We start from the raw sequence: 22,900 nt of genomic DNA, 5'->3' as shown, positions 1-22,900 counted from the left end.
CCAGGGCTGGGACGCGCTTGTTGTGTTTGCACTGAACGTTGGGCGGGCAGGCAAACAGACACACACAGACACACAGACAAACAGACACAATCCCGCCCCCTCAGGCTTTCCCCCGCGGGGCTGGGGCTGCCCGGTGCGGCCCGCGGGGTCGGGAGGCGGCGCCAGGCCGGGCCAGGCCGGGCCGCGGGCGGCGATGGCGGCGGCGCGCACGGTGCTGCTGACCGGCTCCAACCGCGGCATCGGCCTGGAGCTGGTGAAGCAGCTGCTGGGCTCGCCGCGACCCCCCGCCTGGATCTTCGCCACCTGCCGGGACCCCGAGGGGCCGCGGGCACAGGTCAGTGCGGGTCGGGGGGAGCGGCGCTCACACGCTCGGCCGCTGTCACCGGCCTGAACGAGTCGCTGCTGGCGCGGGGCTCTGCTGTCCGCACCGTGCCCTGCCCCGTGTGAAAGTCAACTGAAGCGCAGCCGGCGAAGAACCGGCCGTGTCACCCTTAAGGGCGCGCCGCTGGGCTGTTCCGGGCCGTGCCCCAACCCGCCCTCTCGAGCCTGGGCTGCGCCCTGGCGCGGCGGGCACGGGCCGAGCGGGGCCGGCCTCGGCGCTGAGGACTGCGAGGGCAGCGGTGCTGCTCCGGCCGGTTCTGCTGTGTCACGCTGCTCTCTGCAAAATCCGGAGGTTCAGAACGTGGGGTTTCCAAAAGTGGTGGCCAGTGGAGCTGTGGGATCCCCCCGTCCCTGCCTTCCGCTTTGCTAAAATGGGGGAGAGACACACAAGTTGCTTGTGCAGGGAATCACCATGCTTCCCTGTTCTTCCAGCTCTCTTTATATCCAGCTTGTCTTCCTCTGCTTGCTGTGTCCCACTGAAATACTACTAGGGAGAAACTTGCTCTCTGATAGATCCTGGCTCCAGCTGATTTGTTTCTTGCAAGTGTGTATTATTCCACATCATGAGTAGTCCTGGCGCAGTGAGAACCCACCCTGCTGCCAACCCACGGGTGCCCATCTCCTGCTGTGCCTGGTGCCCAAGCTGTCTGGGTGAAACACAGGCCAGGTCTTTTATTTTTGCCCCATTCTTCCTCCCCACAACTTGCAGGACTCTTGCAGGGCAGCGATGAGATCAGGGACTTTTTTCAGGGCTGGACTGGAGCCAGTTTTCCCACAGGGAAGTCCTCATGCAACTTTCCCAGCCAGGGGGTGCTTCCCGAAGCCTTGTCCAGCTGTGGTGGGGTGAGAGTGGTGTTGTCAGGGTACTGCTGAAGTCCGTGACCACAGGACATAGACAGCAGAGGCCACATCACTTCTGCTCTTTTGTGCCTGGACCAGGTGTTGGGGTGGGGGAGGCTCCTGCTGGGATGGTATGAGGCTGTTGAGGCAGGCAGTTGGGAAAAACAGGAGAGGAGAAATATCTGTTGGCCACCACAAACAAATTAATGGATTTTACATTATTTCCCAGGGCTAATGTGTGATCCGAGGGAAGATGGGGTCTGGTGAGGGAGCCCAGAGATAACTGACAGTGAACCATGGCCAGCGCCAGCAGATCTCCTGCGCCATGTTCTTCTCAAAAGAAACCACCAATTTGTATTTCACCTGTGGGCATGTTTGTAAGAGGTTTTTAGTTCTAAAAGCAATCCATTTGGGCACATTAAACAAGGTGGTTCAGTTTCTGCTCTCTGAAGCCTGCCATAGTTGGAGACTCAGAGCAAAGAGCTGCTAGGAACTGTGAAGTAGAAAGTTTCCTTGCTGAAAAGAGCTTCTGAATCCTCCACTGTGTGAGTTGGCACAGGCAGGCAGGACAATCGATGGCTAAAACACAAAGAGTAAATTTATTTCTGTTATCTTGATAACCAGGGGATCCCTGAAGCAGCACCAGGCAAAGGTACAGGGAGATACAGAGATAAGTAGACACAGGTACTGTTAAGATCCATGCTAGTGGATCACTGGCTGCTGTTTACATGCTTTATCAAGAGTTATTCCCAGCTGTAAGGTCACCTGAATGATTTACATTCCTCCTCCTGAGACTTCAGCTTTTAACTCACTCCGCCCAATATTCCCATGAGGTGAAAACAACCAATAAAAATGTGCAAAGTTGTTACATTCACTAATCACTGATAAAGTCCAGAGTGAGTAGATCTGGACCTGGCCTATCCAGGTGTGATTTCCTCACAGGTCAAATCTGATATTGGCACTCACAGGTGTTCCTCTTGCACCTCATTTCCAGCAGCCTCTGGGAGACACTTCTGGCTGTATCCCCAGCCAGTTCACATAATTTCCCTGGTAAACTGGTCCTTCACAGCTTGCTCCCATCATCTGCTGTGGCTCTGGCTGGGCTGTGGATGACCCTTTGGGAAAGTGACCCCAGCATCTTGCAGTGGTGGCCATGCCATGCCCTGAGCGCATGCCCGTTGCCTTGTGGAGCCTGGGAGAAGCCTGAGAGCCAAGGCTGGTCCCCAGCCCAGCTGTTCACAAGCACTGAGTAACCCCTGGGAGATGTTTCCCTCAGGGTGGGCCATTGCTGGCACCCCAGCATGATGCTTGGCAGTGCCTTTGCCTCGTGCTGATTGTTTCCCTGTCTCTTTTTATAGGAGCTGAGAGATCTGGCATCCAAATACCCAAACCTGGTTCTTGTAAAGCTGGGTACGTGTGCTCTGCCTCTGAGCTGGTAAATTTGTGACTGCCAGCAATGCAGTGCCCCATTTCTCCCTCCCTTCCTCTCTCCCTTCAGGCTGTACATAGGGATCCACATCTTCAGAGCTTCTTCAAGTCGTGCTGCCAAAAGCTCAGCTTCTCCAGACCTGTCTCAGCCTCAGTACCCCATTTCTGGAGCCTCCTTGCTCCATGGCCACAGGACCAGAATGTTCTTGAGACCCAACCTGGGCAACACCCTGGTTCCCCCAGCTGAGTGAGGACATCCTTGCTCTGCCTTGATCCCAAGTCCTAGGGAAGACCAGGAGGGTCCTGGAAGGAAGGCAGCTCCTGTGGAAATGATGTAGGATTAGCCCAGAACTTGAGCAGGAGCAGAAGGACCTTGCAGAGCCATCCCACAGCAGGTCCCAGCACATTTCCCCTGGGGACTTGTCCCCCCGGAGGCTGCCCCGGGTTCTCCAGAAATTGCTCAGACGTAGACTTTGGAGGCGGTGGCTGCTGGGAACAGACGCAGCCCGGGAGTCACGGCAGCGGTGTGCCCCCTCGCTGGGCTTTTCCTCCGGGAGCCTGCAGCTGCGGGCGGAGGCGGCGGTGCTGGGAGGATGGGATGAGTCGGAGCTGGTTTCACAGCACCATCTGCTGCCCACCGAGGGAAGGGCCGCGCGGGTCAGAATGCGCACATTTCCTCCGCGTCCTCCCCTCCCTCTTCTCCCCGTGGCTCTCAGTCTGTTCTCTCCCACTGCAGATGTGGAAAACCCCTCTGCTATCACCGATGCAGCGAAGGTGGTGGAGGGGAAGCTGAACGGGATGGGGCTGAACCTGCTGATAAACAACGCCGGCATCTACACCCCCACAGCCTCGCTGGAGACGGTCGATGCCGAGGACATGGTCAGGACGTACAAGACCAATGCAGTGGGGCCAATGCTGATGGCCCAGGTACGGGTGGAGCTCTGGGGATGAAATCTGGCCCAGCTTGAGGGTGTCCCAGGCTGTCCATGGTCACGATGGAAATCTTGGAGGGCTTTGCCAAATTTCTCGGGGCTGTGCAAGGGAGTGCTGGGGTTGCTCTTCAAGCCTAAGCCTTCTGCAGCCTCTGAATTGTGCAAGTCTAATTTGGAGCAGGCAGGGCCACTGCAGCAACACCTGGGCTCTCCTGACATCCTGCTGTTCTTCCTCACCCTCCCTGGGTTGCAGTTGCTGTAAGTGGGACTGGCTTGAGGCACAGGTGTCCCACTAGGTTGTTTCTCCCCAGGCCTTCCTGCCTCTGCTGAAGAAGGCTGCCCAGGACAGCAAAGAAAAGGGCCTGAGTTGCAGCAAGGCAGCCATCATCAACATCTCCACCATCTTAGGGTCCATCAAGAAAACACCTGATTCCTTCTTTCACCCTGTCATCTCCTACCGCTGCAGCAAGGTATGCAGAGTCATGACCTGCCCTGGCTCCTGAGCTCCATGGGGTCAGAGCTGCCCTTGCCAGGCTGGATCTCAGGGAAACACCTGGGATGGAGAGGTGGAGGGAGTTCCCAAGCTCTCAGGGCATCTCCATGCCCATCCAGAGGAGACACACACTGTCTCTTGAAGAGCTGGCATTGCTTTTTCTCCCTAACCAAGAGGCAGTGATGGGAAGGGAACCTGGTTCATGGAGCTTTTTGCTGCCCATGGATGATGCTTGCTTCCTCACCCAGGCTGCCCTCAACATGCTGACCATGTGCCAGGCTCTGACCTACAAGGAAGCTGGGATCCTGTGCGTGGCACTGCACCCTGGCTGGGTGAAAACAGACATGGGCACCCAGCAGGTGAGTTCTGCCAGGCAGGTCAACAGGGAACCCATGGGTGGCACCCAAGGCTACAAACCTGCACAGGACGTGGCCCAAGTGGCCAAGATGGCTCTCTGGAGGGAGGATCCACGTGAAAATGAGCTGTCTCTTGGGCTCCAAGTTGCCATGTCTATGTTGGGCCCCTGCAGAACATGTGGATACTGGGTTTTCTGGGAAATAGCATCGGCACATATCAGGCTGCTTGTTCAGGGGGAAAAAAGGGGCTTTGGGCAGCCTGAAAGATATGCAGAGAACCTGAATCCAACAGAGCAGTGAGAAGAGGAGCAACACCATCCCATCCTGTGCCCCATTCCTTGAAGAACTGCAGGTCCATGAGGTTTCCACTCATCCTGCAGGATCCATGTTTTGCAGTGGGGGTGGTCCCTGCAGCACTGGAGTTTTGAGAACGCTGCACAAAGCATCTCACTTGTAGCAGGGATTTCTTCCTGTTTGGTTAAACCTGTGGCTGGCTTCCCAGCCCAAGCCACCTCCATCCAAGCCAGCAGTGCAGATACCCAACCATCCTCCCACATAGTGGATTTGTCCCCGGTCCTGTGGCTCTCTGCTCGCTCTGGGTGGAAGGAGCCTTGCTGTCACTGCACATGAGCCAAGTGGGTGCTGCTGGATGGCCTGGAATGATGGTGGTGTCTCATTTTTCCCTTTGCAGGCTGACCTGACAGTGGACACAAGTGTGCGGGGGTTGTTGTCTGTGCTGCCAATCCTTTCTGAGAAACACAGTGGGACTCTGCTCAACTGGGAAGGGAAAGCTATCCCCTGGTGACTGCCCTCTGTCCCTCTGAGGGACTCCATGGTTCCACAGGACTTCCTGCTTGCACAGGTCCACCAGGGTGCTCAGCCCTCTGTGGTCTGCAAGGGACCTACTTGGGACTCCAGTGGGTGGGCAGGGTGTGATCCCTGCCTTCAACTTGCAAATAAATAAAGTCAATTAGTACCTGTGCCTTCTCCCAGCTGCAGAGTCTCCACTCAGACTGCCTTGCCCCTGCAAAAAACAGCCTGGCATTAATGGCTGAACTTGATGGTCTTGGAGGTGTTTTTCCAGCCTAAATGATCCTGTCATCCAAGCAGTCTGCCTTCCTTGTCTTCAGCTGCCCTGAGCTGAAGGGGACATGTAACTCACCCAAAGCTGCTGTCCTGCCTGGCTGCAGGGTGTGCCCAGGTCTGCCTGGTCTCTGCCATGCTTCCACACCACATGGTGTGTTTGCCATAGATTTCTTGGGAAGACTTTGTGCTGAACATGGTGTCTTTGGGAGCAGCCTCATGGTTGGAATGGGAAGACCTGGCACTACAGTCCAGTTCTGCAATCCCAGGCAGACAGCTCTTGCCACAGTGGTGCTCCAGTTGGGCCTGGTACCCCTGGGTGGGGGAAATCTGGTCCCATGGGGGATCACAGCATGGGAATGGCACTTCTGTGGGATGGAGAAACTGAGAACCTTAATAAGGTGGGCTGGGCAGCCCTTGACTGCAGGAATTTGACCAGGAAGTAGTAACAGCCCCAAATAAATGGATTTTGGGGTGGTATTGGGGCTTTGCCCCTTCTGGAAAAAGCTTCTCTTAAAGGAGCATGGCCAAAAGGAGCCAGGACACCTGAAAACCAAGCCTGGTCTCTGGTGGGCAGAGAAACCTGGCCTGCAGGACAGGCAAACCCCTGCTCCTTCCCTCAGAGGCCACCACCTTTTCTTTCTCATCTGGAGGAGCAGCTGAAGCATCTGGGTCCCTCTGGGTCTGGGCTTTGCTGAGGTTGTGTACCTCTTTCTGGAGTGGGAGCTTGCCTGCCACCAAGATCTTTCCTGGGAATCTTGAGGCCATGCCACACCTGGCTGCCAGAAGAGCTGTGTTCCCCATGCCCAGGCTGACATGCTCTTTTCCAAGCCTGTGCTGTGCTTTCCAAGGCCCTCAGGAGCCAGCACTACCAGCAGAGCACCCACATGAGGCACCCACTGCTGCACGGGTGCCCCTGCCAGGGAGGCACTGACCTCAGCCTCATCCTCAGGAGAGCTCTGAACCATCTGAGCTCTTCCACATGATCCAGCCACCTGATTTCCCATGTAAATGCTTGCTCTTTTCTTTCCCAGCTCATATCTCTGGCCAGAGTGGTCAGTGCCAGCTTGGGCACCTCCCTATCAGTGCTGCAATGGCAGCAGGAGGAGGGGAATCCCTGGGAAGGAATGGCTGAGGGACAGGAGTGTGGGTGAGGGGCCTGATCCTGCCAGTGCATTGCCATGCTCAGCCCAGTGCTGGCTCAGTGACACGGCCAAGCCTCCCCCGAGTGCCCTCCCTGCCCTTGGCAGAGCTTCTCCTGCCCCAGTTACTCCACAAGCCAGCTGGAGCCCAGCCAGTCACCACAGGCTGGCTCCATGCCCATCTCTCTCCATGTTCCTCCCTTCTGTCCCACACCACGTGCTGGATCCTGGGAGATGAGCAATGCCAGGGATCCCACCATGGATTGCTGACAGTTTACAGTCATCATCCCCCTTGTGGTCAATGCCAGCCCCATGAGATGTGTGTAACTGCTCCCTTGGGAACATGGCAGGAGACAGGACTGCTGACAGCTGGGACAAGGTCCATCACCTGGGATGTGGTCAGGTCACCTGGGGCATGGGCAGCCCTGTGTTCTGAAGGCGGTAGGAGTGGGAAGCTCTGCAGGTGGAGTCCAGTCTGGCAGTACTGGACACAGCTCCTGGGGAGAAGACCTAACCCCAGGGTACTGCTGGCAGTGGTCTCCCCTCTGGGTGCTGGGATAGCAGACCAATTGCTGGGCAGAGCCAAGTGGAAACAGGTCAGCTGATCCCATTTTTCAAGCCAACACGAGACTGGGGCAGGATGACCCCTCTTGGACCTCTCTGCAACTGGGATTCACCCCTGATGAGTGCTTTGCCTTTACAAGTGCAGCCAGGTGCTCTCCAGGAGCCCATCCTTCCACCCTCTGAGACAAGGCTCATCCCAGGGAGCACATGCTGAGGCTAAGCCGCCAGGGACTGTGCCACCCATGGCAACTTGGAGGCCAGGGACCCCTGAGAACCTTAAGGTGCTGCAGTGCACGTGTTCTTCAGGAAGCCTCAGTAAAGGGCCAGATGGGCAGGTCTCCCTGCTCAAATGCTTGCCAAGTGGTGTCGGCTTTTCCTTTGCACAAGTTCCGGGTGTTTGTGCTCATGGAGCTGATTATCTCCCCGTTTCCTCTCCTGCCTGATGTTTCCTGCCTCCCTCCCTCCCTTTTGCTGGTTTTGCCCTTTGTGTCAGGCTTATTTCCTGGCTCTGGGAAGTGTCAGACCTCAGTGTACCCCCTGTCCACTGGGATGGCAGCACACAGCCCTGTGTCCTTTCACTGGGTGCACTACAGTGCCCCAGAGGACACTTGAGATCCCAGCTCCCCCTGACCAGCTAGCTGCTCCCTGGGAGCACAGGCAGGTTTGAATAGAGGAAGTGTGATTTAGGATCCTTCTCCTTTTACCAGCTGATCCATCTCTATTCTGAAGCTGGGGCACAGGTGCCAGTGTTGGTTCCAGCAGTGGGGAAAGCTGGACAACTCCTTGAGGACTCTTCCTGAGGCACAGGGTCATGGAAACATGTCTGGGGACTTCCAGAGACTGTGGGAGGGGAAGCTGTCACCCAGAGCAGCTCAGGCAGCCTCCCCAGCCTCTCTGGAGCCATGGTAACATCTGGGGGCAAACATCTCTCTGCTCCAGGGAGCCCAACAGCTCTCCAGGCTCCAGGGATTGACCTCGGGTGGGAAAGGCCCGCATTTTCCAGGGTCTTCCAGCAGCTGCCTTATTCCAGACCAATAGCCACTGGCAAAGACTTGTTGCACCAGGAGCTGGAGTCAGGCAGGACTGTGGGTTGGGGTAGGAGCAGGGAGGACATCGGGAGTCCTGACCTGACTTGCCAGGATCAGGGCAAGACCCATTTTGAGAGAAACCCTTCCGCACCCGAGTGGGGCAAATGGCAGCAGGCAGAGCCTCTGTGAAAGGCAAAGGCTGCTACGGGAGGAGAGGGTCAAAAAAAGGAAACGAAACGGAAAAGGGCTGCTCCTGTGACAGCGATGCAGCTGCGGAGGTGGAGCAGCAGGCAGGTCACAATCAGCCGCGCACGAGGAAGTGCTGGGACACCAGCCAGCGTGGCCAGGCTGCAGCAGCTCCAGGTGCAGCAGATCTTTGTTGAGAAGGACCAGGAGCAGAGGCAACCAGAACTGCAGGGACCTCAGCCAGGACCTGGAGAACCCCTTTGGAGGAGTCATCTTCCAGCCAAAACTTCCTTCTGCCAAGGTGTGGGCACTGTCTGGGATGGGGGGATGGGGCAGCAGGATGGTCACTGTGGGGACCATGGCTGGGTGGCCTGGGTGACCATTCCCAGAGCCCCCAGCAGTGGGAAACACTGATGCTGGGAAGGCTGGACTGTCTGGGAGTGCCAGGTTTGGCAGGGGCTGGGGTCCAGGGCTGCCATCAGAGCGCAGAGACCCAACTTGTGTCTGTGAGAAATGAGGCTCTGGAGGAGGAACAGCAACAGGTCCCTGCAGCAACAGGGCTGCTGAGGAAGCCGAGTGGGACCAGCAGATAACGTGCTGAGGCTTCCTCCTGCACAGCTGCAGCTGCAGGGCTGGGGTTCCTATCAGCCCCTGCAGAGCCCCGGGCATCCCTTCTCCCTCCCGTATTATTGTTTGCCGCGAGGAAGCAGCTCACCCAAGTCCCACCTCAAGCTTTTAACCCACTGGTGCCTGCCCTGATGCTCTCCACTCCCATCAGCCAGAGCCAGGCAGGCTCCACATCTGCCCTGGGAGGATGGTTTGGTACTGGGAGCTTGCTCCAGGCTTTACCTCCCTGGCAACCAGAAGCAGCCCTTGACTCATCTCCTGCAAACCACATTGTCTCCCATGGGTCTCCCACAAGCCCTTTTGCAGAGGGCAGACACTGCCATTGCCACCTCTAAGGCCCTGAGAGCTTTAGATGCTGATGATTCCCTCCTTCCTCTCTCTTCCCCTTTTTAGCTGGTTGGATCCTGTCTTCTGCTTCCTCTGGAAGCCCCCTGGTCTGCTGGGGGGGCACCATGGAGACAGCAGCTTTACCAGCTTCACACAGACTTAACCCAAACCCCTAATAAGGGGTTTGGAGGAAATCCATCTTGGGGAAGAAAACTGCAGCACTTCACCAGCTTCGTTTGAAAGGCTGGGATTTAATCAAACCCTGGAATGTCCAGAAGTGCTCCTTGGGGAAGTGGAAATCAGACAGAACATCTCAGCAGCTTTCTCCAGATTGTCATCTTCTGACACAACTGAGCTCTGCCAAATTTTCCCCACTTCTCGACTGGCAAGGAGGGGACATCAGTGTCCCATCAGCACAGGCTGGGCTGTGCCCTCCCTGGTGATGACCACCGAGGGACACCTTTCCTGAGCATCAGTGTCCGTGCAGGAGCAGAGGTAGGTCAGCCACTGCTGAGCCTGATGGGGTGAGCAGAGATGTTCCCTGTCCCCTGTGAATACATCACAGATGTTGATGAGCCCTCACATGCCCTGGTGCCCCCTAAGAATAAACCAGCCTGCTCTGTGCCCTGGGGCCCTGACACTGCCACACCCATGGATCTTGGAAAAAAACCCGTTTGGGAGAACAGCAGGGTGCACCCATGGGTCACAGAGAGGTGCTCACCCTTCCTCCCACAGCTGGGCTCTGCCCATGCCTTTGCCCCCAGGGATGCCCACAAAAGGGATGATCCCTTGGCCATAGCACCCAGTCCTGCTCTGCAGGGTCCTGCCAGGGGTTTGGAGCAGGTCAGCCTCTCCCTGCCCATCCCACGGCACCAGCTGGGCCTGAATTTCCAGCTTTTGCAGAACAAGTTCCCGGGTGGCTGCACTTGGAGCTGGCACTGTGCCGAGATGCCAGTGTGCCTGACCAGTGCTGTGAGCATGTGGGGGGGGCTGTGGGAATGGGGATGGGATTCAGCCAGGCATGCCATGGGCTGGGGCAGACTTTCTGCTGCTGTCTGCAGGACAGGAGTTGCTAGAGGGGTCATCTCCTCAGGCCCCAGAATGTCAGCACATAAATATATCTGTTCCAACTCTCGACCCAGACCTGCTGCCCTGCAGCATCTTCCCCCCCACTGTGTTGTCTCAAGGGAGTGGAGTTAAGACCCTGTGATGGCAAGAACAAGGATCCAAGCTCATTCTAATGAGTTCTCTCCCCCATGTCCCTCTCCTTGGAGCCAGGGAAGTGACGCTGGGGAGGAACTTGGCTCCTCTTGTTTGTTATTACAGGATAAAATTACCCTTTAAAGCAGAGCCAGTGCTGTCAGGGCTGCATACCATCCGGGAACATCGCTCCTTCCAGCGGCTCCACACACTTCTGGTTATTGTGCTTGCACAGAGCCAGCCCAGCCCCGCTCACAGCAAGGGGGATGCAGGTGGGGGGATCCAAAAAGGAGCTTCCAGGCTCTTTTCCCACCCTGGGAAGTTTGGGAGCATACGGAAAAGGCCTCTCTCTGGAGAGGAGAGCTTTTCTGACTCTGGGATGTGTGGAAAAGAGGAGAGAAAGCAAGGGCTGAGAGCAATGGAAGGGAAGGGGGAGCTGAAGGTCATTGGGGTGTTTTGGGGTTTCTCTTGTCTCCTGGGATGCTCACTCTGGCTCAGGTGGGGACCCTCTGGATAGGGCAGCCTGCTGGTTGCCACTGTGTGCAGTCTGACAGTGGCATGCAGCTGGCACCCATCTCACCACCCCACAAGTCCAGTGGCAGCTCGGCATCTCCAGGCAGTGTGCAGATGGGAAGAGGGCTGGCTTCTCCTTCGAGCTCCTTCTGTCCCTGGGGGTCCCAAATCCAGGGGACCCCTCTCTCCTGTGAGCTGCATCCCCAGGAGACACCCAGAACCCCAAGGCTTTGCAAGACATGGGGTTTTCTTTGCAGCAGCCTGGCCATCCTGCCCACACCTCTGGAGGTGTCTGGGGGCTTGCTCAGGGTTTGACTGCCCCATGCTGAGCCATGACGTGCCTGTGGGGTGGAGGGGAAGGAAGCTGACCCAGTGGAGCCGAGCCAGGGAGAGCTTCCTGTCAGGGAGCTGCAGCCTCCAGTGCCTTCCGTGCTGCTGCAGATGGCTCCGAGTGGGATGGAAAGCAGTCAGAGGGCTGTGTGAGCCCTTTCCAGCCCTTCCCAGCCTGGCATCCACCAGCTCTGAGCCCTTTCCAGCCATTCCCAGCCTGGCATCCACCGGCTCTGAGCCGTTCAGGAGGCAAACGCCAGCTGGGGCCCTGACACCGCCACCTCAGCGGGGTGTCGAGGGAAGCCTGACTCATCCCCAGCAGGAGAATCTGAGACTTGCACATGTAAACAGAGCTGGCCCTCGCATGCCAGGACATGTGACAGATACAGGAGAGACCTGCTGGAGCCACAGCCTGGGGCTGGTGGCATTCACACATGTGCTAGAGGCATGAACAAGAGCTGGAATGGGCCCTGCTCAGGAGCATCACTTGGGTGGGGAGGATGTGGCAGGATCCCTGCTATCAGCATGTCCCCCCTCTGCTACCCCTGCCCTACTGGCAGCTTTTAGCAGCTCGTTTTAGTCCTGGTCTTTCTGTGTGACTGCCACTGCTTTCCTCCAGGGCCATCCTTCCCAGCACAGATCCATTTGGGCCAGCAGCTCAGGACAAGTAGAATAGCTGCAGGATGACCAGGGCAGTGGTGGCCTCACCACCTCTGGAAGTATTAAAAAAAAGAAAGTATGGATGGGACATCTGGGGGATGTGGTTTAATGGTGGGCTTGACAGTGTGGGGTTAATGGACTTGATGATCTTAAGGGTTTTTTCCAACCTTAATTTTTCTATGAGAGCAAAATTCCTGAGATGCCACCCCACAGTACCAGCTTCAGAAGCAGAGTGCAGCTTGTGGTGTCAGGAGGTCTCCTTGCATATTGTGCTGGGATTGAGAGAGCATGGATATACCATTTTGGGAGCACAAAGGCTCCCCAGGTGCTTGTTCCATCTCAGGAGCAGGGATCACTCAGAAACCTCCCAGTTATTCAACATGCTCTCCAACACGTGATTTCCCTTGGGTTCAGATGTGCCATGCTGTGGGCTCCGGGCTGGGAGAGCTGTAGGCCAGTGGGGAGAGGAGATATCACAGCCACTTCCTATCCTTGCTTACCCTGCACAGCCGGTTTCATTTCCTTAATCCCCATCCCAGCATTTTCTTTGTTGTTTTCTTTGGAGGGGAGGGAGCTTTGCTGGAGGCTGGTGCTCACTGCAGTGAAGGAAGCACTTTCACTCTCTGGGAGACCAGCGTGGACTGCTCTGTTCCCTACTCTGCTCTTGGGTGTAGCAGGAGCTGCTTATGGGGAACAGAGACCCCACCTCAGCAGTGGAGCAGATCAGGGTATGTGTGGGATCCCCTGCCCTGCTTGGGAGGAGCATATTTACATATATTTGCATACAGATCTGCCAAATTTGCAGACTCAGCCCTGCCAAAACACCTCATGCTCCGTCCGAATGGCCTTTTGCTCTCACATCCTTACAGCACCAGCTTTGGGGCAATGTATTCCCACCTCAGCCAACTTCACTGGCCAAGCTTTGCTTTATCCTGGTGGACACAACACAACACAGCACAACGCAACACAACACCACAACGTCCTGCTGTGATGTTGAACCCTCAAGGCTGCTGACACCTCAGCTGTGCCATTGCCCAGCTGTGCCAGTTGCCCTGCCACTGGCTATGTCTGCTGGGCCAGGCTGGTTTCTGGGCTTGCCCACAACCTCAGCCTTCCTGCTCAGTGTTGGACAACAGCAAGGGACTGTAGGAATTTTGTGAATCATGGATACTTTTGGAGTGATCCTGTGGGTATGTGTGTGTGAGCTGGCTCCTGCTGTGCTGAGGTGGGCATGGCTGCCTGCTTGCAGGAGGTGGAGTGGTCCAGGGGAGGTTCAGCACCCCAGGCTGAGCTGGGATAGCAGTTGGAGATGCAGCCAGCTGCTTTCCTGGGGTGGAGAAGGGAGTTAGGAGGGGGGACATCTGGCTGGTGGCCAGAGAGTCTGGACCAGTACTGCTCTGCAGGTCCCTACCCTCCTGGCCCGTGCTGGGACTGGACCTGATGAAGTCACAGTCTGGATGTCCTGGCTTTGCTGCAAAGCCCTGACCTGGATTCCAGATTGCTGGCCAGAGTCTGGGAGACCTGACCAGCACTCAGTGCTGGCCAACACCGAGTAGGTTTGTGGCCACTCCGGGGGTATCCTATCTTCCCTTTTCCTGGTCCTGTGGGCAGGCAAAGTGCTGGGACACAAAATTCTGCCCCATGGAAAAGGACAGGCTGGGTCAGGGCTGTGCCCCAGCCTGCTGCCGCTGTGAGCTGGCCCCGAGTGTGTCGGGGAAGGTTTTCCAGCAGAGCTCAGAGGACCTGCTGGCACGGCACAGCCTTTCTGTGCTGCTGGCCAGTTCCTGAGCATGGCCAGGGCTCCGTGAGTCAGCTGGAGCAGCAGCTCACATTGCTTATGCTGCATCAGCGCCGCCCTGGCTCCCTTAGCTTTTTACCAGGTTGTGTTTTCCAAAAATGCGCAGCTGGAGGGATGGGGAGCTCGGTGCTGGGATGCTGGATGCTCATATCCAAGGTGGTGGCAGGGATGGTGGCAGGGATGGTGGCAGGCTCTGTGGAGGCACCTCAGCTGCTCACAGGGGTGGTGGCTGGGCTCTGAGTGTGCTCAGCATTCGTGGCTGTCCCGGTGCAAGGCTTGGAGCTCCTGCCTGTGTGTGCCTTGCTCCAGCGCTGAGCAGGAATGCTGAGCATGCAGCAGCTCCAGCCTGGAGCCACGGGCTGGCCTCCAGCCCTCCGGAGAGAGGGGAGAGGAAGACATGGCTGCAGGCCCAGCCTGCAGTGAGAAGAGCAATTTGGGCAGAGCCCCGCGGTGCGGGGCTCCGCCGACAGCTCAGGCCTTTCTCTGCACCGCGGCAGGCGGCTGCAGGCAGCTGGCACGGCTGCTGCTGAAGCTGCCAGGAGGACGGGAATGTGCTTGGAGTGGTCTCGGGTCACCAGGCTCTGGAGAAGTTCGGTCCTGTGCTGGGAGGAGCTCATTAATGCCAGCAGGTTCTCAAAGTGCCCTTGGGCTCAGGGACTCTTTCCTGCACCAATGCCCAGCTTCCTAACTGGACTGTTGGGAAGGTTCCTTCAGTGACAGGTGTCCAGGAGTATCCATATCCATGCTGGGAGGGTTAACCCAGGAGTATCTGTATCCTTAATGAAAGGATTAAATTAGGAGTACCCATCCATAGCCATACTGGCAAGATTAGCCCAGGAGTATCCATATCCATAAAGAAAGGGTTAAACCAAGATTATCTGCATCCATGCTGGGAAGGTTAACCTAGGAGTATCCAAATCCATGCTGGGAGGTTTAACTCCTTCCTGCCAGCAGGCACCATACCTCCATAAATCCAGGAGGGAGTTTTGGAGGGCAGGCAGGCCAGGAGTGCTGCCAGAACTCGGGCAGGAGCCTGTCCTTGTTTTTGTTTGCCAAGCTGGTCCGTGCTGAGCAAGCTCCCAGAGCAGCCAGTGCAGTGTGCCAGCTCTGACCTTGGCACAGGGAGTGCTTGGCTCCCCAACCCAGCCTGGCAGGGCAGGCAGGCGTGTGGCTGAGGGGAGGATGCAGTCCCCTCTCCTGCTGTCTGCAGGGATACAGCTGCTCCCCAGCAGCAACCAGGAATGGGGCTTTACCTTGGGATGGTGGTGCATAGGTAAGTGGAATGTGGTGGTGTGGGTCAGTCTACCTCCAGGCACCCCAGGTTTTTACTGAGAAGGTGGTCAAACCCTGGAACAGACTTCCTGGAGAGGTGGTCGATGTCCCAACCATGTCAGTGCTTAAGAGGCATTTGGACAGTGCCCTTAACAACATGATTTAACTTTGTGTCAGACCTGAATTGCTTAGGTACTTGGCCCCAATAATCCTTGGATGTCACTTTCAACTGAAAATTTTCAGTGGTGACACCATGTACAGGGTGTGGGTGGGGTCCAGCCCACTTGATCCAGGTAGGATGCTGGATCAGGTGATGACAGAATGGCACAGTGGTGCTGACCACACCAAGCACAAGGTGTGTCACCCTGGTGGTACAGGGACAGTGTGGCACTGGGACCTGGGTTCAGAATGGATTGAGAGCAGCCCTGAAGAGAAGGGCTTGGGGGTGTTGGTTGTACAAGAAGCTCAACATGACCTGGCCATGCATGCTGGCAGCCCAGAAAGCCAAAGGCACTCTGGGGTCCATCCTCAGCAGAGTGGGCAACTGGCTGAGAGAGGAGATTCTGCCCTTCTCCTCTGCTCTGGTGAGATCCTATCTGCAGCACTGCATCACTCTGGGGCCCCAGAATAAGAAGGACGTGGACCTATTTGAGCAAGTCCAGAGGAGGTCACGAAGATGCTCAGAGGTCTGGAGCATCTCTGCTCCATCAAGCTCAGGGAGTAGGGGCTGTTCAGTCTGGAGAAGAGAAGGCTCCAGGGAGTCCTTGGAGTCCCTTCCAGTACCTAAAAGGGCTGCAAAAGACTTGAAGAGGGACTTTAGACAAGAGCACAGAGTGCCAGGACAAGGGGGGATGTCTTTCAAGTAACAGAAGGTAGGATTAGATTGGATATTAGGAAGAAATTCTTCCCTGTGAGAGTGGGGAGGCCCTAGCACAGATTGTGCAGAGAAGCTGTGGCTGCCCTGTTCCTGGAAGTGTTCAAGGCCAGGTTAGATGAGGCTTGGAGTAACCTGGTCTAGTGAAAGGAGTCTCTGCTCATGGCAGGGGGGTGGAACCAGGTGGTCTTTAAGGTCCCTTCCAACCCAAACCATTCTGGGATTCATCAACCACATGGCTTGGTGGATCCACCCTGGCAACCTTTCCCTGTTGGCCTTTTGGCCTGGCTTTTCCCTGGTGGCCTCAGGACCTGCTGTCCCCTGTCCCATCTCTGCATCACTTCTTCCGTGTAACCAGGCCAGCCTGGAGAACTGGGCTGGGAGTTGGAACGCCCTGGTTCTCATGAGCAACCTTGGCAGCAAATGTTCTGCTCCTTGGTGTGGCCCCAGGAGAGTGAGAGTGGTGCAATGATTTCCTTGTCACTGATATTGCCCTGCTCCGCTGGGCTCCAAGACCTGACGATGGTCTAATTAGTGTTTGTGCCTCACAGGGCTAGCGGGAGCACTGCACAGCTTTGTCCTTGCATGGAGGATGTCTCACCAGGGTTGCAAAGGCTTCAGTTCCACTTAAAACTGGGTCAACTCAGTAGGATCTAGGACAGGTAGGAGAAGGATGGTCTTGGGAGAAAGGAGAGGAGCAGGGTGCAGCCCCCCAACAGGCACGTGGCTTCCTCACCCCTCCACCTTCAGGGATGCTCAGAGGTGTCAGGGTTTAGGAAGTGAACTGGCAGTTGAGGAAGCAGCACCGTGTGACTGTGGCATCCCTCGGGTGACAGCCTGCATTTAGACTGCCGCTGCCTGTCCCTTAGTTGGGGAAGCTGGGAGTGCTCTTCTGCTGCTTCCCTAGGGTGCTGGAAGCTGGTGGGATGGGGAATGTGGATCAGTGCCAATGCTCTGCTCCCCCAGAGTGCACTTTCTGATTGGCAGAGGTCTGAGCGTGGCTCAGTTGGATGCAGGAGCTGGGGGGGAAGGCAGGGTGGGGTGCTGGGTGTCACAGAACTGGGAGCAAAAATGTTTGGGTGTTCCCTCTGCCACCGACTGACTGACTGCACAGCCTTGGTCATGTCACTTCACTGCTGGAATGTGAAACATGCCCGGGGTCCGTCAGAGAGCACTGAAGCCTGGGAGGCTGTGGTGGCCCTTGTAGGGGGAGACGGGGGCGGTGAGGGAGGAGGTGTTGCTCCAGCCATTGCTTCCCTGGCAAGGGGAGGCTGTGGGCGCTGTGTGCGGCAGGAAGGCCAAGAGCAAGCCGGGCTGCCCCCACTCCCCTCGCCCCGGGGGAGGTGGGATCCTGCTCCGGCTCATGGTGGGGCTTGTGGACCCCCGGGGAATGTTGATGGGCCCCCGGGGAATGTTGATGGCCGGCGGGTCTGCAACCCCCGCAGGGCCGTGCCGGCGGTGGTGGTGGCGGCGGTGGTGGCGATGGCGGTGTCGGCAGCGGTGTCGGTCGCCTCGGGGAGGGAGGTGCTCCCGTCCATGCAGCTGCCATTGGCGCTGGCTGGGCCGTGGTTTCCTGCCGAAATCACATGGCTCCCGCGTTTCCATGGAGAGAGCCGGGGTGGGCGCTGCCAAGAGCCTGCACGAACTCCCCGCTTGCTCCCGTCCATGGGAGTGGAACAAAGGGGATGCACCGAGCCAGGCCCGCTTTCGCCCCGCGCCTCGCCCCCCGCCTCTCCTGGGACATGTGAGTGCCACTCGCACCTCCGCACCCCGCGGTCACGGGGGGGTCGTGGGGAGCGGGGTTGGTGGCCTTAGCAGGGCTACACCCTTGGGGGGCCACGTCGCCGCAAGCCACCGCCCGCCCGCGTCCCCTCTGCCGCCACCCCCGGTGGGCGCCCCACGCCGCGCTGGGGTGTCCGGGAGGGTGGGACGGGGACGGGGACACGGGGCTCGCCGGGAGGGTGGGACGGGGACACGGACGCGGGGCTCCGCTCCTCCGCCCCACTGCGGTTCCGAGGGATTCTCCGCGTTCCGGCCGGGACCGTGGCCGGAGACGCCCGGAGAAGGAGCCGCCTGACAGCGGGATATCAGGGCGAGCACTCCCAATGTCACCCGGTGCTCCCCAGACCCTGTCTGGGATAGATCAGCTTCTCCAGCCACTCTTTCGCTCCCGGGTTTGGAATGACGCTGGTGGCATGAACCGTGCCCTGCCCCGAATCCCTTGGGACTCCAGGCAGGGGTACGGGCAGGGGTACGGCGGGCGAAGGAGAAGCTGCCCGTGCCCATATAGGGCCGTGCCCGAGCGCCTGCGGGACGCCAGAGCCCTGGATCCCGCGGGAGAGGCTGCGGGCATCGCCCCATGGCAGCCCCGCGCCGGGCGGGACCCGCTGGGCTCCCGAGGGACCTGGGTGCACCGTGTCCGCCGGGTGCTGCCTCCTCCTCCCCTCCGGGGTGACGGGGGGAGGAATGCTCGGAGGAATTAATGAGACAGATCTCGCTTTGTTGCTGGCCCGATCCTCCTGTCTCCCAGCCCTTCCCAGCCTGCCAAGAAGTGCTCGGGAAGGCCTCGCACCATTAACCCTTCCTCTGCCGCACCTCCGGCCATCCCTGGGCATGCAAACAGCCTCAGCGGGTTTTACCCTTGCCACATTCCTAGAGGAGACTCCCGAGGGCACTGGGAAGTCCTGGGCATCCTATAAACCCCATGTGTCCCGTCTCCTGGCTGGTGGCTTCACTGCGTCCCCCAGGCAGGGCTGGGACATGAGGCTGTGACGCCGCGCAAAATCCGGCAGTGCAGGGCTTGTCACCAGTTTGTCACCAGTGGCGTTGCCTCCTCTCGGCTCGTGAGGGTTCCCGATGCCTTGCCACATTCCCCTGGGTGGAGAGGAGCTGTGGTGTTATGCCTGGCGTGGTGGTGGCTGAGTCCCCATGGAGGACATGTCATGATGGGGTTCAGCATGGAAATGGGGGCAGCAATGGACATGGCAGGGATGGAGGATATTGGGGGGGGGCGCAGCTGAGAGGTGTTGGGATGCAACCAGGGGATAACTGTTGATCTGCAATAAGGACAGTGGTGAGGACAGGGGTGTCTCTTCCCAAGCCTTGCTGAGGCTCCTCAGCAAGGAGAGCTGCTGCTTTGCCCGGGACTCTGCTGGCTGGGTTGCAGCAGGCTGCCTGCAGTGGGCATTGTCCAGTGCTGGCTGGACGGGAAGAGCTGGATGGGCATAGGGTGTCCCCCAGGAATGCCATCAGGCTGCGATCCAGAGCATGCCCGTGGCTGAGGCTCCTGCCATGACACTGACCTAAAGGACAGGACCCTGGGAAACCCATGGCGGGCAGGGAGCAGCTGGCATTCGAGATCCCCAGGGCACAGTGGAGGCAGCCCAAGCCCTGGCTTTGCGTGGGCTGAGGCCAGTGCTGGGCTGGGACGAGCTCCCCGCCGCGTGCTTTGGGGTTATTTATAGGGCTGCCATTTATATAGTTTCTATTTCTGCTGCCGTGTGGGGACTATGCGAGGAAGCGAGGGGGGAGCGCTCGAGTCTGCCACCGCCCCGTGCCCAGCCCCTCCAGGAAGGGATGCTGCCGACAGCATCGGGCCAGCCTGCCTGGGGGTAGAGCCTGGCTTGGCACAAGGGCTGATTCTTCTCCAGCCCTCAGGGCATCCGCTTGTGAAAAAAACTCTGCGTTGGGCTCCCAGGATTTTTTGGAGTTGGCTTTGCCAGTTTTAGCAGAAAATAAAGTCCGAGAATTCAGCTGTAGTGGGGGTGACCACCTGCAGCTCTAGGACCAGCTGTCCCAGCCCAGGACAGCTCACTTGGTCACTTACTGTGCTTCTCCTTCAAGCTGTGACTGTGTGTCGTCTTGACAAACTTGTCATCTCCTGCCTTCTCCCGGGACTCCCCCATGGCCAAAAGCTTTTTGGTCCCTCACCAGGCTGACTCCATCTCCACAAACCTTTTGGGCCAGCCATGACTTTTAACACTGACTGAGGCTGGCCTATGCCCTTTCTTGTCAGGTTTCCAGCAGTGGTGACATTCCTAGCCACTCAAGGATGTCTGTGGCTGGGGAGTACTTGTCCAAAACAGCCTGAAATAGTTTCTTCATCACCTTGGTCTTCGGTGCTGGTGCCACCAAGGCAGCATTGGGTTGGGGCTGGTGGCTTCTCCAGGGGCTAGGTGGACTCAGATTCAGTGCTGGTGGTCCCTGGAAGCTGGAGAATTTCCCTAGGACTCTGCTGACAGGATGTGTGATCTGTGGGAAGCTGGTCTTCTATCCCTTGCAAGGCAGGGAAGTGGGAATAACCTGCTGGATTTTTCTGCCTGTGCACAGACTGGCCGTGGCTGTATGTGTGTGTCCAAGCATGGCTGCCCAGGGAGTGTTTGCATGTTCAGCTGTTGTGGTTGGGGTGGGGATGCCCAGGGCGGCTCCCCAGGCCTGGTGCGAGGAAGGCATAAAGGGACACTGCCAAAAAGGGAGCACCTGGGGCATTACACCCACAACATCCCTGCTGCAGAGGAGGGATTGAGGCAGCCACCCTGGCAGGATGAGCTGAGCCAGAGTGGTGAGTATGCAGGGAAACCTCCTGAGTTGAAAAGTCACATGGAGATGTCCCTTTCCTTGCACCCACTCCCTATTCCCAGCCCAGCCAGGGACTCATTTAACTCAATTACCACCCTGGCACTGCTGGCGTGGCTTGTGCCCTTCCTCTGCCCTCCCTTGGCAAGGTGTCCTGAGCTGTCAAGCCCCGCCAAGTGCTGTGCAGGGTGCTGTGAGGTGCTCAGAGGGCATGGCTGGTGGAATGTGTCCTTCTCCGGCACCCTCTGCCACTTTTGGAGTGCCTGACCCTGTCTCCTGCCCATTCCTGGTGGTCTCCCCGAGGATGATGCCCGGGATGATGCCATGCCAGGCACCTCATGAGTCAGCTGCCACACAGATCCCCCTGGGACTGCAGGCTACGGAGAGGCAGAGTCCCCTCAAGCACCACAGCCTGGCTGTCACCCCTCTGCGAGGGAAGCCTGGAAGTCCCTCACTCTGTGTGACACCGGGGAAAGCCCCTCCCGCAGCTGGGCAGCTTTAGCGTGGCTTTCTCATTAACCTTTAATGAGAACAAACAAGCTGGCATGGGCCGGCGCTGCGGGCGCGCTGCCTGGCCGTGTGCCGGCCGCTGGCTCCGCTGGCTGCCAGCGCGGCGCGGGCTTTGCACAAGGATGGTCGGGGCCGGGGCGGTGCCGGCAGTGATGCCATTCCCTGGGGAGAAGCAGCACGGGGTGAAAAGCCGGTGGTGGCCACTGCCCACGGCAGCCGCCAGGATGGGACTGTGCCCGTCGGAGGGGAGAGCCGGGGGGATGCATCGTGTCCAGGCGAGGTAGGAGACGTGGTCTTCGTGCAGGTTCTGGAAGGCTGGGGTGGAGATGGGCTTTGCAGTGTGCTGGGCTGCTGGCTCCCCGTGGCTCGTGGCACTGGTGTGGAGGCTGGTGGGCACCTGGGATGGTTTTTCTTTGGATGCTGCTCAGAGGTAGCCCAGCCTCACCAGCTCCAGCTGCTCTCCCAATGTGGGTGATGCTGTGCACCCACCCCAGCACCCACCTGGGCACTGGGACCTGAGGGTGCCCTGGGTCACAGCACTCTCTGGTGACACTGCTGCAACATCATCTCTGCAGGCCTGACTGTGGCTGGCTCCAGAGCCACATGTGGGTGCCCACAGTGGGGCAGCCATGCCACTATACGTGGGAGCCCCTGATGCTTCTTGTCCCCTATGGGACCTGCTCTGGGCTGGGGAAGCAATGCCACAACAGGCTCACTCTCGGGGGGAGGGGTTAACTTTGTGGGAGGACCTCATATCTGCAAGGACCCCCAAGACTGTCTCAGTGCTTTTCCTCCTGAACCTGTCCTGACCTTGCTCTAAAATCAGCAGCAAACAGGAAAGGAGCCTGGGAGGGAGGTGTTTGGTGTTTCTTCCTGCTCCAGTGACATAGTGAGGGGCAGCTGATCCCAGCCTGGACAGAGCTGGCTGCTCCAGCCTTTGTCTGACCTGGAGGGGGGTTGCAGTCTTGGGTATTCCCAGGACCAGTGCTGAAGCATGGTGACAATCTGTGCCACAGAGTCTCTGGTTATTTAGGGCACTAAACAGGGAGTTTTGGGCCTGAGAGGTGCTGCTGGCTGCTGGGATTGGCATGGAGGGCAGGTGGGTCTGCCACACTGCGCTATGGGAGCTGGACCCCCATGGAAAGCAGGACAGACATTCATTCCCCCATGGGAATTGCACCCCAGCGTCTTTGGAGAGCCCTTTGAGGAAGCCCTGGCTGAAGCGAGCTCCTCCAAGGCTTTGGATACTCAGGATACAAAGTATGGACTTTTGAGCAAGGAAGCCCTTTTCCCAGTGGCTCCTGGGTCTTGGAGGATGCCCACAGGCACCCCACGGGATTGCATGCTGTGTGAAGCCTACAGCAAAGCCACGGTGGTTTTATATATACATAAATATAACTATATATATTTATTATATTTGTATCTACTTATATTTAAACCCAAGCATTGCAGAAGCAAGCGGCAGTGGTGTGAGCATCAGCTGCCCACGGCTTTGTGCCTGCCCGCAGTGGAGCCGGCAGGGATGGGGGCAGGGGGCTGTGCACCCCCCACCCAGCCTCGGGTGCAGCTCCGGGCCAGCGGGGCGTTCGGCAGGGCGGTGTGAGCTCCCTGTGCTCGGCCCTGGGTGCCGGCGGGAGCGGGGGTCTCCAAGGGAAGCGATCAGAGAGGGGCTGCAGGGAGGGGGTTGCAGTGTGTTCCCCTCCCTTCCACCCGTGCCTCAGTTTCCCTAGGGGCGCGGTGGGGATGGAAGCATAGGGACCGAAGTGTGCTGTGCTCCGGGT

At 58.1% G+C, this 22,900-nt stretch overlaps 2 protein-coding genes across 4 annotated transcripts in view; both read left to right on the top strand.

Annotated features, from left to right (window-relative positions):
- The first annotated feature begins 126 nt into the window (after nucleotides 1–126).
- LOC121333799 (C-factor-like) lies at nucleotides 127–5,417 on the top strand. The gene is made up of 6 exons (XM_041400505.1): nucleotides 127–334; nucleotides 2,580–2,631; nucleotides 3,386–3,576; nucleotides 3,893–4,051; nucleotides 4,323–4,433; nucleotides 5,122–5,417. Exons 1-6 carry the CDS (start codon nucleotides 194–196, stop codon nucleotides 5,233–5,235), a joined length of 768 nt encoding a protein of 255 aa, XP_041256439.1. The 5' UTR covers nucleotides 127–193; the 3' UTR covers nucleotides 5,236–5,417.
- Nucleotides 5,418–8,583: 3,166 nt separating this feature from the next.
- The window catches only part of RIPOR1 (RHO family interacting cell polarization regulator 1), a 31,405-nt gene continuing 17,088 nt past the window's right edge, over nucleotides 8,584–22,900 (top strand). Inside the window, exons 1-2 of one of the 3 annotated variants that reach the window (XM_041400496.1) lie at nucleotides 8,584–8,734; nucleotides 9,454–9,882. Coding sequence is in view for 1 of the 3 variants with exons in the window: in XM_041400494.1 (XP_041256428.1) it covers nucleotides 17,700–17,778 (79 nt within the window). In the remaining 2 variants the exon portion in view is untranslated. Of the gene's footprint in view, nucleotides 8,735–9,453; nucleotides 9,883–17,637; nucleotides 17,779–21,337; nucleotides 21,400–22,900 lie in introns of those variants that run through there. The other 2 variants (XM_041400494.1, XM_041400498.1) reach the window with 2 other exon arrangements.

This window comes from Onychostruthus taczanowskii, unplaced genomic scaffold (genome assembly GCF_017590055.1).
Source record: "Onychostruthus taczanowskii isolate IOZ18803 unplaced genomic scaffold, ASM1759005v1 scaffold18, whole genome shotgun sequence".
Taxonomy (NCBI): domain Eukaryota; kingdom Metazoa; phylum Chordata; class Aves; order Passeriformes; family Passeridae; genus Onychostruthus; species Onychostruthus taczanowskii.
Note: the sequence above shows the minus strand (reverse complement) of the source record. Positions and strands in the feature narration are given on the sequence as shown.

Coding starts and splice junctions, on each gene's coding strand:
- LOC121333799 (XM_041400505.1), top strand. CDS start 194: ATGGCGGCGGCGCGCACGGTGCTGCTGACCGGCTCCAACCGCGGCATC. Junction 2,632..3,385: donor CCTGGTTCTTGTAAAGCTGG/GTACGTGTGCTC, acceptor CTCCCACTGCAG/ATGTGGAAAACCCCTCTGCT. Junction 3,577..3,892: donor GGCCAATGCTGATGGCCCAG/GTACGGGTGGAG, acceptor GTTTCTCCCCAG/GCCTTCCTGCCTCTGCTGAA.